At 39.2% G+C, this 18,703-nt stretch overlaps 1 protein-coding gene across 19 annotated transcripts in view; it reads left to right on the forward strand.

Moving 5' to 3' along the window:
• Window positions 1–18,703, forward strand: part of MCTP1 (multiple C2 and transmembrane domain containing 1) — a 535,749-nt gene that overhangs the window by 436,960 nt on the left and 80,086 nt on the right. For 15 of the 19 annotated variants that reach the window (XM_058706103.1, XM_058716425.1, XM_058698881.1 and 12 more), the window contains one exon: window positions 3,446–3,565. The exons of the other annotated variants lie outside the window; for them this stretch is intronic. In XM_058706103.1, the coding sequence (XP_058562086.1) occupies window positions 3,446–3,565 (120 nt within the window). The remainder of the gene's footprint in view (window positions 1–3,445; window positions 3,566–18,703) is intronic. 19 annotated transcript variants of the gene reach the window in all.

The following is an 18,703-nucleotide window of genomic DNA, read 5'->3' on the forward strand; positions in this document are numbered from 1 at the left end:
ACCTTTTGGAATCTCCAGTTAGATACTGAGAAAGAAAAAAAGAATGCTTTTGTATGTAGAGTTTAACAAAAAGATACTGTCAGCAGCAGATGATTTACCTAATCATCCAACTATTAGATTCTTAAGGAACACAAAATAGAGAAGATTATTTTTCTACTCCAAGATCCATAAAACTAGTGAAATTCTACTTTATTTTTTTTCTTTTCTATATCTTTCCCCATCCTATGTTCTGGTGCCCATGTTGGTAGGACATGTAAATACCATAGGTATTAATTAGGCATGTACAGTTCTGAGTACTGTATTTTTTTAAATGTTTATTTAATTTTGAGGGAGAGAGAGCACAAGCAGGGGAGGGGCAGAGAGAGAGGGAGACAGAGGATCTGAAGCTGGCTCCATGCTGTCAGCAGAGAACCTGATGCGGGCCTTGAATTCACAAATTGTGAGATCATGACCTGGACCAAAGTCAGACATTTAACCCACTGAGCCACCCAGGCACCCCCTGAGTGCTGTATTTTAAGAAAGCTTTTGCTGTATGGATTTGGATGTGGTGAGAGGACTATGCCCACAATGGAGATGTGCCCAGTGAACCATACCTTGTGACTGGTGCTTTAAGTAACTAGTAATGTTGAATCTAGAGAAGAAAAAGGTATGATACGTGTCTTGATTACTTAGTTATCATCTAGAAAGCTTATTCTATGCAATACCTGTCCTCCAGATAACACTGAGACATAGGCGTCCCAAGTAACATTATTCTGGGTGACCTATCAGAACTCTAACACCAGTGAGTGGACATTACAAGATGGAATATATGCGTTTAATAGATTTAAAATAATTAGAGTTGGTGCTGTTAACTGGAATCATCTGAGTCCTATCCCTGAGGCCAAAACACACCAAGTCAAGTTTATGACTGCATAGCCAGAATGGATAGAGAATCTTTATGTGCCTCAGAGAGAAACTAGTTAGTGGCATCCCAGGTTATAATTCTTTTTTCTTTTAATTATTTGTAACATTTATTTTTGAAAGAGACAGAGTACAAGTGGGGGAGGGGCAGAGACAGAGAGGGAGACACAGAATCTGAAGCAGGTTCCAGGCTCTGAGCTGTCAGCACAGAGCCCCACATGGAGCTCAAACCCACCAACTGTGAGATCATATCCTGAGCCAAAGTTGGATGCTTAACGGACTGACCCACCCAGGTGCCCCCCAGGTTGTAATTCTGAATACATTTTCATGAAGTTACTTGATGCTATATAGTGGCTGTATACTACTTTTACTAAACAATAATTAAGTAGACTTCTGTTAAAAGACTTGGGAACCTAATGCTCATTTATTCATATATTCAGCAAATATATATTTATTGAACACCTACTGTGCCCAAGCACTGTTCTATGCTCTGGGGATAGAACAGTGAATAAAAAGAAAAAGTCCTTGTCCTTAAAGAGCATATTTTCTGGTAACAGCCTAAATTTTACTAATAAATGTGTAAATAATTAATATGGATCCCAGCCAAAAATTATTTTTCCTTTTACATGTGTTCATGTCCATCAAATTTGCCTTAATTCATTTCCTGAATAAAGAATTATCTTTTAAAAACATATTTTAATAGAATAATCAAAACCATCAATTATAATTTGTATCATCTTTACATATATTGCATAAGTTTCAAAACTTAAATAGAAATATTTGCTTTTTCTGGAGATCCTTCTACTTCTCTCATGAAAGAAAAGATAAGGCTTATGTCTCATGCATTGATATATTTGAGATTTTTCTTATTCACGAACTTGAATCTATAGTTACCATGTAATTCTGTCCAAAATTCATTTCTTGGGTTACTAAATCATTATTTACTGGTGTGGGTTATAAATATCCAATAATTTAGTAAAATATATAATTTTCAGGATTTAATGTCACATAAAAAAATAGATGGCACAATGTCATGAGGTCATTTTAAATATTAGGAAAGGGATGTTAAAGGTTATAAGGTCTATAGTCCTGTGTTTAGAAATGAAAACACTTTGGGGCACCTGGGTGGCTCAGTCTATTAAGCATCCGACTCTTGATTTCTGCTCAGATCATGATCGCAAGGTTTGTGGGATTCAGCCCCATGAGTCTTTGCTGACAGTGCAGAGACTACTTGAGATTCTCTCTCCCTCTCTCTCTACCCCTTCCCCACTCGTTCTCTCTCTCTTTCTCAAAATAAATAAATAAACATTAAAAACAGGGTGTTCTCTACCACTCCACACAAGTTCATTTTCTCTGCCATCTTAATAAGCTGTATGCTTGGCTGAGGTTTATTGAGAAGGCTGCAAATGGTCCATGCTGCCATGCCTGGCAGGAATGTTCTTAGGGCATTGCTCCTAACCCGTCTGGCCTGTCGAATGCAAGATGTCTGTATTACCCCAACCAGCTGGCTCAAATCTCCACTTATACCATGGTTCCACTAAACCTTAGCAGGAGGATGACTTTCCACTTCTCAGTAACAGAATAAGTACTACCTGAGGACTTTAGTCGACCATAGTTGACTTTCTGAGTTTCAGAAGGTATTGCTAAACATTTACACAGTAATACAAATGGGTTTGAGAGCTTATTGGGTACCAAGCAGTGTGTTAACTTCTTACCACGTCTCAACTGTGTAATTGTCACAGCCTCTCGGGTGAATACTCTCATCACCTCCATTTTACAGGGGCAAACCCTGAAAGGAGGATGCATGTGGTGCCAAAAGTTATGGGACTAGTCAGCATTAGGAATAGAATCCAGCTCTTCACTCCCTTCACTAAATCATCTGACTTAATGTTGCCTTATTTGGTAGCCAGAGCCACAGACCCAGAGAATTCAGATGATCTCTTCAGGATTACAAGACTTGGGGGGTGGGGAGTGGTGGGGTGGGTAGGGCGAGTCACACTTGGTACACAGTGCTGGTTATTTTACACTTCTTGGTAGCACTGCTTTTATTCATAATGTGAGATCTTTGCTCTCAGGTGCGGACTTGGTATTTTCATCTGCCTATGAAGCGTGTTGCATTGTGAGACTTTTTTTTAAAAGTCCATGATATTAAATAGTGATTCATTATTTATCATCAAGGCAGATAGAGGCTGTATCTGACAATGTAGTGAAGCTCATTGGGCAGCCTTTTTTTTTTTTTTAACTGTATTTTGTCCAACCTAACAATAATTTCACTAGGGGAGAAAAATTAAAATCACCTCATTGACAGTGTAATGATAACAGTTTTCCTTCATAGAAATTAAAGTAAAAATCTTAACAGTAAGTTTGCAGGGGTCAGTTGTGCTTTTAGAAAAATGCCTAACAAGTTCTCAAGTCTTTGTTTTCAGGATAAATCTTTCCATTCTCAAGCATTTAGTTTTATGGTTTTGAAGTGGAGTATGGATAAGAGAGTCCATTTAATGAAAGTCTGAGTTGACTCATCTTTTTTTCTCTCCTTCTCCTCCAGCTCTTCCTCTTTGTTGTCTGGAACTTTGAGCTCTACATGATACCACTGGTTTTGTTGTTACTATTGACATGGAACTACTTCTTGATAATATCAGGGAAAGATAACAGGCAACGTGATACAGTAAGTTTCTACTTTCTTATTCGTATGTGTTTTTGTTCTTATTCCGAGTCGCTCTGACAAGGCCAACATCGATTCATTTTTACAAACTAGAAATTCTGTTTATAAATACTCAAGTTTGGATGAGAGTTTTAATCAGTTCAAAACTAACAATTCTTTGGTCCTAACAGAATAAAAAGTATCACCTATTTCTAACATGACTTGTCTTGGTAGGAACTAAAATCAAGAGCCCACCAAAGAATGAGCTATGATTTTTAATTATAAATGGATTATTTCAAACGAGTATTTCTTTTGCTCTCCTTATTTGTTTTTATGTCTTAATCTCGAATTTAGACATAATGTCATGAAATTATTTATGATCAGATCAAACGAATGTATTTTATTTAAGACATTTCTCTGTAGTCTGTCATTGGAAGGAAGGAATGATTGATGGTTGTTGGCCTGGAAAAGTGCATAAAGTACCTTAATTCAATGAACATTCACTGAACAACAGCAAATATCTTTCTTTGTGTCAGGGTTGTATTAGAATTACCAGCTGGAGGATAAAGAGCTTTCTTTTAACCCAGGAATAATTATACTGAACCCACCTGCCCTCTCTGGCATTTTCGAAAGTTTTTAGAGTCTGTGAGACAGCCTTCTCTCTCAAAAAGAGTTCTAGACTGAGAAGCAAAAGCTAGCCCCACATTATTATCATATCTGTTGTTCTGCCAACTTTCATTCCCCTTAGATTATCTCAGTCACTATACCCTTAGCGAGCATACAACTTCAAAAAGCGTTCCTATATGTAAATGAATGGAGGGAGGTGTCTTCTCCAAATAGGACATTTGCGATCTGATAACTTTATAGATAGTTACTGAGAAGACTTTAAAGGTTTTTCAAATGTGGGAATCTATTTGGTAGCTGTTTGTCTTCATCAGATTACATAGATTTTTTTTTTTCGGCCATTAAGAATCTACATTTGATTTCCAGTCAGGAGTCGCTGCCATCTACCATGTCCATAAGGGTACAGGAACCAAAGTTGTTTGATCATCAGTTGAGTAACATTATGTCATACTTTATTATAATAGCATCATCACGGTTGCAAAAACATACCTGTGACCTAAAACAATTTCCCTTTTAAACAATGCAAGCAAAACACACTTTAAATGGTAACACAGGGAGAACCAATTTCTTCAGGATAATTTTCTTTATCATCAAAGTAAGAGAAACATCCTGATGCACAGCCGTCTACTACATGGCAAAGTTGCCAACAAAACACCATGTTTATTTTCCTGTTTAATTTGTATATATTTCTGTTTCTCTCACATGATTGTATGTTTGAGGGAGGGGACTCTGTTCATCTTTGTACTTGCCACTTTCTCTGGCAAGTGTTTTGCAAGCTTGAAGTGTTGAAAATATTTTTTGTAAGCTTTAGCAAACCAAACATGAGATTGTTAACAGAGATTTTAATGGTTAGGCAGTATTAACAGATGAGAAGTTATTATTAGCAAGGATTTTATGGATATATATATATATATATTTAAATTTCACACTGAGAGACAAGCCCCAAATGCCATAAGCATTGGTGTCATGGGGACTAATAGGTGCTTTTATCAATTAATCCAGGATGTTTTCTTTAAGAAATGAGACTCACTCAGACAATTGCTTTTTTGTTGCGTTTATTTCGGGGAGATTGTCGAGAGAGAAGAATATCTATTTTTCATTCAGTTGCCTTGAGACAAATTTGCAAATAAGATTATTTGTAAATAGGAAAAAGTGGTAATTTAGTTCCAGCTTCTTAATCCTATGAGAGGGCTTATCTTCAATATTTAGTCATTGGTTTGAGTATTCTTAGTGAAAAATTCTGTAACTGTAGAGTTTGCTTGTCATCTCCTCCAGAATACACCTGCCTTGTCTGGAAAGGTCCACTTTTACAGGGGAAATAGTAGCCTATCATGTATCCTCTTGGGTTTACAATTCTCTAGGAATTTTTATGACTACTGAAGTTACTACTATATAAATTTCTCTACTGCCCTTTTCCCCCCAAAATATAATTCCAATATTGTATTTACCAAATCTTTTGTTTTAGGCATATCTCTAAGGGAGTTCCCCTTTAGCCACAAACAACATTTTATTCCTTCAAGTTTCATGAAATGCCAGTTACACTCCATAACTCTAAGTAACTGCTTTTTATTTGCCCAAACACACTATCCACATATTCTTGTCTTCCTAGATGCCAGAGCAGCAATCACAACATTTCATTCAGTTTTTTACTCAGTGGCTCCGTTGAGACTTTATGTAATTTTTTTTTTTAATTTTTTTTCCAACGTTTTTTATTTATTTTTGGGACAGAGAGAGACAGAGCATGAACGGGGGAGGGGCAGAGAGAGAGGGAGACACAGAATCGGAAACAGGCTCCAGGCTCCTAGCCATCGGCCCAGAGCCTGACGCGGGGCTCGAACTCACGGACCGCGAGATCGTGACCTGGCTGAAGTCGGACGCTCAACCGACTGCGCCACCCAGGCGCCCCAAGACTTTATGTAATTTTTAAATCCAATCTGTCTAATCATGTGTCTTCTGTCATACCTAACTGTGCATTTGTACTAGTTGCTCCTTTTGAAAACAAACCTGGATTACACCTTGCTGCTTACAGTTTATGCACATATGCACACACACACACACACACACACACACACTTCTGTACATATACATATACGTTCATACACACATACATACACATATATGTAAATCAAGGGAAAGTGTTTGTAGGGGCTGCCGTGCTCTGCCTAACTGACTCTACCGCATAGTGCATAGCACTGGAGGAAGGTATTTTGCCCTGAGTCCTTATTAACCACACCACTGTGTGATTCTAGAAACCTTTCTGTTTTTTTTTTTTTTAATTTTTTTTTCAACGTTTTTTATTTATTTTTGGACAGAGAGAGACAGAGCATGAACGGGGGAGGGGCAGAGAGAGAGGGAGACACAGAATCGGAAACAGGCTCCAGGCTCTGAGCCATCAGCCCAGAGCCTGACGCGGGGCTCGAACTCACGGACCGCGAGATCGTGACCTGGCTGAAGTCGGACGCTTAACCGACTGCGCCACCCAGGCACCCCAAAACCTTTCTGTTTTGAGAGAGAGACAGACAGAGACAGAGACAGAGAGAGGAGGACGAAGGAGGGTGGGTGGGCTGGCAAATTTTCTGTCATTAAAAAAAAAAAAACAAACATCATTTGTACATTCAGCTGAGAAAATTCAATCAGGATGAAAATTATAAAAGAAAAACAAATCAAACTGACCTTGAGCTTTGTATGCAAGAGAAAAACCGAAGTATCGTTTCCATGATATAAGAAGTTGAAAAAAAAAAAAAAGAAAAGAAATACTATGAGAGATGAAAAGTGCATCAATGGGTAAAAATTCTGTCTTCACCATATGGGTTGATAGTTGAGATTAATACCAAAATGGGAAAGGATTTCTTTGTGTGTTTATTGTTTATTAAGGAGACCATTTCCTTTCTTGGATGCTTAAAATTGTAGGAGCTAAAACCCCCTATCTTTTCTCTACTGTGGTGCCTGTTCTAGTTTAATGAGAAAAATGAGATGTAATCCTTGCTGAGTAAGTTTTGCTGCATTTAATGAGCTGAACCCTTTGAGAACAGGGTAAGGAAACAGCCCTTCCTGAGGCTAATGCTGTAGGCTCAGAGGTGCATATGAGAAAGAGGCGTGGTTAGAAGTGGTATTTCACCTCTGCTGGTTCCCAATTGGACTTGTTAAAAATAAGCAGTCCTACATCTGAGTCTACCTACACTCAGACCATGACATTAAAATTTCTGGCATGAGAATTGTTAGGCTTTTCCAGAAAAAAAAAAAAAAAACCTGTTGAATAAATACATGCTTCATTCAGATATGTCTCGGCAATGAAGGGGATATAAAGACAGGAATGTCATACTTGTCTTGGTTTGAGCTGTCACTCCAAACGCTGAGGAAAAGTCCCTCCTGCAGCGCCCATTAGGCTTGTCCCAACTACCCACATTATAGTTACTGTAGACCGAAATTTTTAAGTTAAAGAGTAGATACCAGGAAGTTGCCTTTACTTGGCGCTTAAACACTACTGCATGCTCATTACGCCTTGGTCACCATGTTAGGCACATTCTTTCCTCATGTCCTTCATCTCGCCCCCAGGAGAGAAAAGCTGATTATATCTGCCTAGCCAGTGGGTTGGGTCATCCTAAGTGCCAAATGGTCTCTTCCTCTGTGGTAAGCAAGGGAACATTCTCATGTGGAATAAGCATGGCCATAAGAGCTTTTCCTTGAGAGAAGGGAATCAAGTCTCAGAGAAGGAAAGACCTGGGTTGGTCGAGCAAATCAGTGGTCTCTTGCACCTCGTGGGGCATAGGTTTCATTATTAGTACTTTACATACAGAGAAACCAGCCAGCTTACCCAAAGGGACACAGAACAGGCATACAGTTGGAAAGTAGCAGAATGGGTATTAGAGTCTGTCAATCTGTCTGAAGTTTTTACCTCTAACCACCAGTCAAGTGCATTACTCTTGAGACTGTATTTTGATACATCTCATGTCTCCCTGGATACCTTTAGAGCAAGTTTCTCCCTTGAGCTTTAAAAAAGCCAGTAGCAGGGCACCTGAGTGGCTCAGTTGATTGAGCGTCCAACTCTTGATTTCGGCTCAGGTCATGATCTCACAGTTCATGAGTTCAAGCCCTGCATTGGACTCTGTGCTGACAGCACAGAGCCTGCTTGGGATTCTCTCTCTTTTCTTCTCTCTTTGCCTCCCCCCTGCTCATGGTCTCTCTCTCTCTCTCTCTCTCTCTCTCTCTCTCTCTCTCTCTCTCAAATTAATAAACATTAAAAAAAAAACAGTAGAAAAGCCAGCAGTATGAATTCCACCTTCAAGCATGCAGATTGATGGAAAACCCTCATTTTCCCCACTTCGCCTCCATATCCTCCTTCTCTTCAGGGAAATGGAACAGTTATTTATTAAGCAACTTCTATGTATCAGGTATCCTGCTAAGCCTTTTTATACACACTATCTCTTTTAATTCTTTATAATAACTTTATCAAGTAAATTACTCTAAATGGTTTTATCATCATTTTACAAATAAGGAAATTCAAACTCTAAGAAGATAAATAATGAACTCCATAGAGTAAGTGAGATAGGAACCTAGAGTGTACCCTGTTCTAAAGTCCCAGGCTATTTCCATGGTATATTCTTGGGCATGCCCTTCCCAAGGGCTTACTTTCTAAGTGTCCAGAGCCTTATATGGAATCAAGTATCCCCCCGAATCCTTCTTATGAGGTTCCCCGTGACCTCTCAAAAATTGGTGTTGGTCCCTGTTTGATCCCAGGTGACCCCACTGATTTCAAAATTGTTCATGACCTGTAGGACCACCTTCAATCCACCCAGGTGAACATGGATGGGAAGAGTAAACCAGAGATGAGAATTAGTGATTAAAAGACTTTTAATGTTATTGATATACAAAAATTCTTCAAGAGGTGTTTTTTAATTACACTTTAAAAGAACATTCATTTGTACTGTCATGATACTCCTCCCACATAGCAATCTCAGTTGCCTAATCAATGGAGACATTAAAAGACTAAAGAGTAGGGTAAATCAATGAAATCATTCTCTGATTCATGATGTGACTGTGACACAAATTGAGCCAAATTCTGCCTTGCTAAAATACTTTAGTAAATGCTGAAATGTTTTGTTAGCTTCCTTAAATGGCAAAGCCCTCAATTCTGCTTTTCCCCTTTAGAATCATACTATTATTTCTTGTTGGATCTGTTCCCATTAAACCCAGAGCACTTATTTATAGAAATAAAGCTTATGGAGAGAGAATTGTCTTTGTTGCTAGAAATGCCGGTGGTTGGACGACTTCGGATGGTCCACCAAATACAAGCCAGCAAAGAAACATTTGCTTATTTGACCTGAATTCCTGTAAACCAAATACATTTGTCCTTTTCTCAGCCAGCTGCAAAGAAGTCCATGGTGTAATATATGAATAAGTAGAGTATTGAACAAGTGAAATATTCCTAACAGAATCTAAAGAGGCTGGCCAAAGCAGGCTGAGAAGAGAGGACTCCATAAGCAAAGCACTTTGAATGTACAGTTAGACCTTCTCTGCTTCAGTACTTTATCATTCACGAAAAGTAGCATAGACCACAAGCCTCCTCTGTTTGCATCTCAGTACCAAAAAAGACCACATACTTGCTCTTAACAGAAGCAGCACTGAGTCATACAGCCTGTAAACACATCTAAAAATGGATGATCAGTTTTTTCTTCTTCCTGCTTATTTCAACAGCAATTTTCTCAATTTTTTCAGAAGGTCACCAGCTTGCAAAAATCTGAGAAGGACCATGAAAAGAACCAGACCTTTAGTTTCCCAACACAGTCACTAACATTAAAAAAAAAAAAAAAGTAGAAACCAACAGCCAATCAGATGTCAGTAGAAAAGTTTATCCCCTATGACTGCCCTCAAAGCTGTTCATCAACTGCTTAGCTGTGCCAGATAATCAGTCACTGGACAGATTGGTGTCCCCAGACACCAGTGATCATCAATGATCGTCACCTCATCAGGCTCTGGACACTGACCAATAGATTTCTACAATTTTTCCACACTGCTCAAAATCCCCCCACCTCACCACCATGCTCTTATCCCCTCAGTCTCAGTAGATGACAAGGCCTGTACCCCGCAGATTTCTCTCAAACTCTAGCCCCTAAAGCTCTCTGAATTCACCCCCAATTTAAGGTTGCCAGATGTAGCCAGTAGATATACAGATGCCCAGTTAAATTGAAATTTGAGATAAACAGAGATATTTATCCTAAAATAGTGATCATTATTTATCTGAAATTCCGATGTAACTAGATGTTCTGTGTTTATCTGGCAGCTTTATCCCAACTACACCTTGAATTCTTACCTCAAGACCTTTAGGAAGATGAGCCCTTCTGAGACAAACTTCTGATTTTCAGGCCGCTTTGGTCTTTCTCCAACATCTTCAAGCATGTTGTGGAAGATCCCCTCACAGGCAGGCCCCATTCAACCGTACCTTCAGTTCTGTCTCCCCCGAATTCCAGCAGAATTGTTTGTTTGTATGGTTTTTTTTTTTTGTTTTTGTTTCCAAATGCAGAATGTTTATTGAACAAAGGGTGAGGGTACTGGGTGGAAGAGGGAGTTACAAACATGAACCAGGCCGTGCCCCTGCGCTTTTGTCATCTCTTTTACCCACAAAACAATGTTTCACCACTTGGGAGCACAGGAAACCAAGGTTTTGCTGCTTGCAAAGGCTCCCACGTTGAGGCTGGACCAGAACATGGTTCTAACTGGCTCCCAGACCAGGAGTCTGTTCTCTCCTTGCGTTCCACGGGCGCCCATTCAGCAGGCCCCCAGAGGGCAGCAACTTGGTCCCTGTAGCATAGTAAGAAGCAGGGGAAGGAAGGAATGATGCCTTTCTCATCATGTGGATGGGTACCTGGGTTACCCAGGGGAAGCAGGTAACCTCTGCAAAGCCGGTAAATTTGTGTGAGACAAACACGGTGGCCCAGGGAGGAGCAGAGCAGGCCAGGTCTCGAACTTTGTGGAAGCACATGTGCTGCGCCAGGCTCAAGTTGTCCTGGAAGCCACACATGCTTCTGGGGGACGTGCGTGTAGCCAGCCACCCCTGGCACAGTTTGTGGTTTGATTACGTGACAGGTGGCTGGAGCTCTTGAAGTGCTTGCCAAAGGAGCCACATGTGAAGGGCTTGAGGTCCAAGTGTGCTACATGGTGGCGCTGCAGCCACTGAAGCCGGGTCTCCCCAGCGCCTTATTCTGGGTCTGCCTCAGAGGCTCCTCCTCCTCGAGCTGCACCAGGAACTTGGAGGGACCTTCTTGGAGTTGACCAGCAGGCAGCAGCTGGTCGAGGCCTTGTGCCCCAGGGGACGGGGGGGGGGGGGGGGGGGTAGGTGGAGAAGGCAGGGGAGGAGAGGAAGGGGGGTGGGGAGGAGAAGGAGAAGGAGCGGCAGCATACTGCTCCTGTTGCTGCTTCCCACCTTGGGGAAAAAGGAAGCTTTGAGGGGTGGTGGATGCAGGAGACCAGGACTGAGCATGGCCAGGATAGCAGCTGCATTGGAAGCAGTGATGTCTGGAGCAGAGTGTATTTGTGGTTTCCCAAATACTGATACATTCTCTCTATGCGTTCTACTCTTTCCTTAAAAATAATATATTCATGGCATTGGCATGTCATTTACAAAAAATTGGATCACCTTACATGCACAGTTAGTACACCTACTTTTACATTTACTTTTTAAATACTTATTTTGAGAGAGAGGGAGAGAGAAAGAGAGAGTGAGTGCATACAAACAAGGGAGGGGCAGACAGAGAGGAGGAAGAGAATCCTAAGCAGACTTGGCGTTTTCAACACAGAGCCCAAAGAAGGGCTCGAACCCATGAAGCCATGAGACCATGACCCAAGATCATGACCCCAGCCAAAATCAGGTTGGACGCTTAATGGACTGAACCAGCCAGGTGCCCCAGTACATCTACTTTTTATATCAGCAGCATATCCAGAGGATCCTTTAAATCAGTGGAAAACCCCATGATTATTACTAGCTACATAATTTTCACCATATGAATAATTTTTTCTTAAACACTCCTTTTAGAAGTATTTCAAATATTTCTTCCATCTCAATTAATGCTGTAAATAAAATTCTAACCAAATCTTTGGTCAGGTCTCTGGTAATGCCCTTTAGGACTATCATCATAGGAGAATTTCTGGGTCAAAGTCTGTGTACATTTTAAGTATTTTGTAGTTAATACTATTTTGCCACCCAGTAAGATTTTAATATTTCATGTATATGTTCCTGGGTAACCACCTCACATCTTTATCATTTTCTCTACAAAATCATCCCTGACTTTCTCACTCTCTCCCCCTACCACCAGCGTGCCCCTACCAAGTCATACCAAGAAGATAAGTGAACTGACCCCTCTGAGATCCCATACCTGTCTCACTATATTGTAATAGTCACCTCACTGTGGGTCTTTATCACCAGGTCGAAATTATTCTCATTGTATCTCACATTTTTGTATTTATGCCCAGAACAGAGCAAGATGTCTCAGACACAGAAGTATAGCAGTTGCTCAAAAAATATTTGATGAATGTATAAATATTTTAGTCTAATCTTTCTTTCCGGGTCAAAAATTGTCTAATATTCTTTATTTTAAAAAATTCAATGTTTATTCACTTAAAAAAATTTTAGCATTTATATATTTTTGAGAAACAGAGAAAGCATGAATGGGGGACGAGCAGAGAGAGAGGGAGACACAGAATCTGAAGTAGGCTCCAGGCTCTGAGCTGTGAGTACAGAACCTAACGCCAGGCTTGAACCCATGAACTGTGAGATAATGACCTGAGTTGAAGTTCGACTCTTAACCAACTGAGCCATCAAAGCACCCCTTTTAATGTTGATTTATCGTTGAGAGAGAGAGAGACAGACAGACAGAATACAAGCAGGAGAGGGACAGAGAGAGAGGAAGACACAGAATCTGAAACAGGCTCCAGGCTCTGAGCTGTCAACACAGTACCCAACGCCAGGCTCAAACCCACAAACCGTGAGATGATGACCTCAGCTGAAGTCAGACGCTCAACTGACTGAGCCACCTAGGCACCCCAAAAATTGTCTAATTTTTATGCAGGACTATTTCCATTCAACAAAAGTTTATTAAACATCTACAGGCGTGTCACTAGCTGTTGTTCAAAGATGATTAAGAGAGGGTCCCTTCCCAGGACAGTTTGTGGTCTAATGAGAGAAACAAACAACTAAGTCAAGTACATGAATATAGTAGATGCAATAATAGGGGTGTGTATATGATTTGCAGGGTGTGCAACCAAAAGGGGTTTAGATCACCCCAGATGTATGTGCGTGTGCTGCATATGTAAAGAAAAGGGGTCTGTTCATCTGTGACCACAGTTCTTATTCCACCCTTCAGTCTGTCCCTTTCACTAACTCCATGTTTGCCTTTAATACTTCTTCAGTATATTGGCTGTCTTTCTACTCTATTCTCAGACTGTAGCAAAACTTCAAATTGGAAAGATAAAATTATAGAACGGTAGAAGATGAGTGTTACCTGTACGTGACATCTCAGTTCATACAGAGAAAGATGTAAAGGAAAACATTTCTATTTTTAAAAGTCAATTTACTAAAGATTCTCCTCACTGGAAGGCATACTTGTTGGTTTGGATCTGTTAAGACTCAGAAGAAAGGTAGAATTAAAGTTAGTGATAGCTGCCATAGAGGATGCTTGTAGTTACTCTCGTATCTTGCCTGAATCCTTCCCACCTTGTTCAGATTCTCCAAAGACGCATGTGAGAGATAAAGAGGGGAGCTTCATTCTTCTAGAGGATTCTTCCCTGAAAGCTAGCTCCTGTTCCACCAAATGAATTGTCTTGGCAACCTTGAAATAAACCTGAGTATCTTGCCCCCATAAATAATGGATTTTCTCTTACTTGGGCCCCAAATCACCCCTGGTGTCTCAGAAACTCCTTGAAAAGCCAACTTTCTAAACGCCCTTCAAAGCCTCCCTTAGATCCAAAGAACTCATTACCTAGGTGGTTCTCCAAAGTGTCCAACCCAGGCGTTTACCTGAATGTCAACCAAATGTTTTTATTACCTTTGTTCTTCCAAAAGGTCTTCCCCACAATTTTGTCATTTCTCTAATTGAAGAGAGAGCTGAAGGAAAGAAGAAAAAATGGATACTCACAGTTTGGGTCTCAGTTCCCAGGGTGGATATGTTATTCTCCATCTCCCTCTTTTTAATAGTAGCCTGTTTGTTCTTTGTGAATGATTTTGCCATCTCCTTGTAGCTAGCCAAAACTCCTTGGAACATTATGGTGAGGGAGGTAGGATATACAGTCAACAGAAGCACTTTGTAGTGTAGCTGACTCATGACCCCTTGACTAGTTTGCATTGCTAGTCCTGATCATTATACCCTTTGTAGTGGGTGGTGTTGGCACAGGGTTTCCTGTGATATTTGTGGAGATTTATTGCCCTGGTTCGGAAAGGTGACAAGAAAGTGCAAGACTTCAATTAACAAACTAAAAGTAGAAACCAAATGGTATGTCTTTATCTGCTTGTGGAAAATGTTGGTAAATCAGAACTATTATAGGGGTCCAATAATTCTGAGCGTTTTATATTCATATTTTTTTTAGTGTTATATGATACACATTTATCAAGGGCATGCAGACTTAAAGCCTTTCCACCATCTTGTACATAGAACTATAATGGTACATGTAGGTAACCAAACTAAAATATCCCTTCAAGGGCATTTTCCGTCATCTGTTACTGAATTTATTTCATCATGCGAGAAAAAATAACTATCATACCATGCCATTTGTTTTTTTAAATAACCAAATATCTTGGTAGCATGCTTAAATGGAAGAAAGTCAGTTCATCTAAACGAATTTCCAACTGAGCGACACTCCCACAGGCAGCATCAAAAACATCTTAAAAATGAGTGTTGCCACTACTCATTTCCAGGTAGTTGAGGATAAAAGACCAAATTTTGAAATTAGGAAGACCTGGATCTAGCTCAAGACCTTCCCCCTTGTTGGCTGTACAAATTTACTCATTCCCATGAGCTTCAGCTTCCTCATCAGCAAGAGGGATAATATCCACCTTGTTGAGGTCTTGTGAGGATTGAAAAGACAACCTACTGTCTTATACTGAGGACACAATAAATGACAACTAGGCACCTGACCATGTGGAAAACAGGACAAACCAGGGTGGCTATAATGAGGGTTTAAACATTGTATGTCACTTCTTCTCTTGAAGAGTTCCCTTGTAAATGCTCTTGAAGAGGATGGTTTTCTATGACCATCAGTATTGGTTTTAGGCTTATAGACAAAGACAGCACTGTCACAGAAAGACTTCCTGTGTCTATAACCCCCCTGCTATGTGTATGGAAGTCCCACAAATATAAAAACTGTACTTTGTATCAGAAAAAAAAAAAGCAGATGAAGAAATTCGACCCATCCTCTACAGATGAAAGCTTCTTCGTAACTGATTTTACAGAAATACCATAAATAAATGCCGTTTTCCAGATCATATCAATAGATATTTGAAAGAAACATTTTTCTTGTTTATTGTAATACAAACCTCCACCATGCACAATGCATAAAGACCAGGGCCAGCAGCGCTGTGAGCAAGGAACAGGGCATTTTTCTGAAACCATCTTTGAGTCCAAAAGCACAATACACCTTCCTAACAGCCTCTCTCTGGATGTCGACTAAGAGAAGGAGGAAGGTAAACCCACACTAGCGTACCAGGCCTGGGCACAGGGACTAATTTTAATAAATCAGAATAGAACATGAAAATGTCAACTTAATCAAGCATTTAAATTTTATTAATCAAGCCTAATTTTTATGAGTGCAAATAATCACTGAAGCTGGACAAATTTGTTCTCGATTGCATCAGAAACATAATTTTAATATTTAATGGACTGATGAATTTAAATGGAGAATTATCTTTATGAAACATGCTCTTCATAATTTGCCATTAAATGAGAAATAAAAAAAAATCAACATAAATCTTACATAAAGGTTATTTAACTAAATGTTGGTACTATAAATATTATAAATGCATTATGCACTAATTTAGCAATCATACAGTACACTACATAAAGCAGACATGATAAGTGGACCAGGCAAGCTTTTCCTAGAATATAGAGCTCTTGTGTTATATTGTGGGAAGCTCATGATAAAACGGTTACGGAGGTTTTATGTGAGGTTTCGTGAACATTCTTTTCATTCAGGCTTTTATGCTACAATTCACCATTCACCACAGACATTCTTTCCAGTTCAAATGTAGGTCTAAACCCACATGGGCTTTCTTTTGTGAGGTGATTATTCTTTACAAAAAGAGATAAAAAATATTTTTATCATTATTATTTATAGAAAAAGGATACAAAGAAAAAAACTAAAGTTTTCTGACTATGATTTTTTGACATTCAAAACGCAGTCTCTTTTCAAAGTTAGATTCTTCTCACATAATGTTCTCAGGCTTCAAAATATTCTAGGCACAAGAAGAACAAAAGAAAAAGAAAATCAAATTAGTGTCGGAATATTTTTCTCCACACATGTCCACCTATTCCCCTCACCCCTCCATTACCCCCAACAGACTGCTTAAAATAGGGAGTAGCGGTGAATTTCTGTAAAAAGTGAGTCAAACCTAATAGAGCAGTAAGGTCCAAAAGTTTGCGAACATTAATCTCCAAGGTAAATGATTGTTGTTGTTGTTTTCAAATTCTGTTGTTCGCAAAGTGTAGCGTTTTCCTGTTTTCCATGTGCTAAACCTTACATTTACCTGAAGAGGGACTTCTTGACTATTGCAGCTTTAATGCTCCCCAACATGTCTGCAGGGGTTAGAACAATGCACGTTTCTGAGAAGAATGTAGATGTGGTAAGTCTAACAGAGGTCACACGGCTCCCTCCTCTTGCTTGGCAGAAAATGTTTTAAATGGGTAATGTGGACTCTTGATGAGATACTTAAAATAAAAATTCTTACGGTGGTTTTAGAGTTTGAAACATTTAAAATTGTACCCCCTCCCTTCCTTTTTTTTTAAACAAATTTGTGCTTCTGGAATGGAAATCTGGTTTTATAGAGAGAGGCTCGAGTGCATAATTTTCTTTTTTACTTGAGATCTGTTTACTTTGAATTCACAGAGAAATTTGCCTTTGAAAATACTAAATTTTATAAAATAGATTAGCACTACGTCTAGTGATCTTTTAATTTCACTTCGCAAAGCATATTAAACAATTCAATTTGGGGGGCTTTTTATATACTTCTTTTCTAACCTGACAAAAAAAAATAGTTTCAAAAAAGCATTGTTATTTAAAAAGCGCACTGTTGGTTAAGAGTTGACCTATTTTTCCCTGCTCAGTCAAATTAATATGCACCATCCTAAAGACACCAAGCTTAGAATTTTTCCTGCCAGCAAAAACACAATACATTGTGAAGCCTTTAGATGGAGACATAGTTCAAATAAACACTAGAATTCCTTTCACAGTGCTTTGTGTAAGTCTAAGAATGAACATTTAAGAATACTCAGAAGGAAATACGAAAAGAAATTCATTTAAGATGCTTATAATGATTATAGAATTTATATTATATTTAGTCTTTCATAATGGAAGAGGGTTCCTGCATATTAAGCTGACACTTAATAAAATAAAAGGTTACATATTCTTGACCAGTAAAGTAAATTTACTGCCCTTGCACCTTACAGCAAAGCGTATTATACTGCAAATAAGAATGTTGTTGTTGATGATGCAGAGTACAGGCTATATGTAATCAGTGGCATGCATCAAAAGTCATCCGATAGCCACATTAAAGCCACATTTCCTATTAAGAATCAGACTAAATTACAACATGGCACTTCCCAGAATGAGCCAAGGAAATGCATTCTGCAAGAAGAAATAATTGTATTTGAGTGTCTCTGTGAAAATCAGGAAGTCTTTTAGCAGTAAGTAATAGTGCTTTTCTTTTTAGTCTGCCTTCTTTTGTATTGCAATATATTCAACCTCACTGGCAAGCCTATCACACTAATTATTATTACATCTAGTGGTTCAGTTATCTTGATGACTACTGTGGCTGAAATTCTCCAAGGTCAAATCTTTAATAGCGTGAATCAAACTAAGCAGCCATCATACATCCAGTTGCTTTTGAGATATACTAGATGAAACAGTGTATCCCAGACCTGTTTACGACTCTTCTTATTCTTGCAAACGTGGAGTAAATTACATGTGCAGCTTAATTGCGCCATTCATTTTGCAAAAGTTCCTTCTCAAAAATTTCGTGAGAAGCAGATGTGCTGTTGTGAAAATGACAGCCCAAGCACACCTATAATGATCTCATTGACCACAGAAGTCTTTAGCTTGACCCCTGGTACTTTTCAGTGATCTGAAATAATCTGACTGGTTATAGGCATCTTCTCAATCCATAGACTTTCTATAATTTCACATATTTACACATGTAATAAATTCATTGGCACACAAATGCATGCTCTGCTTGGTTTATGCACACACAAAATGGTATAAATGAACTCCAGACCATGTTGAAGAATACCATTCTCTCCAAATTCCTCTATATCTCTAGGGTGGAAATAGGCATTTAGTTTG

This window comes from Neofelis nebulosa, chromosome 1, assembly GCF_028018385.1.
Source record: "Neofelis nebulosa isolate mNeoNeb1 chromosome 1, mNeoNeb1.pri, whole genome shotgun sequence".
Taxonomy (NCBI): Eukaryota; Metazoa; Chordata; class Mammalia; order Carnivora; family Felidae; genus Neofelis; species Neofelis nebulosa.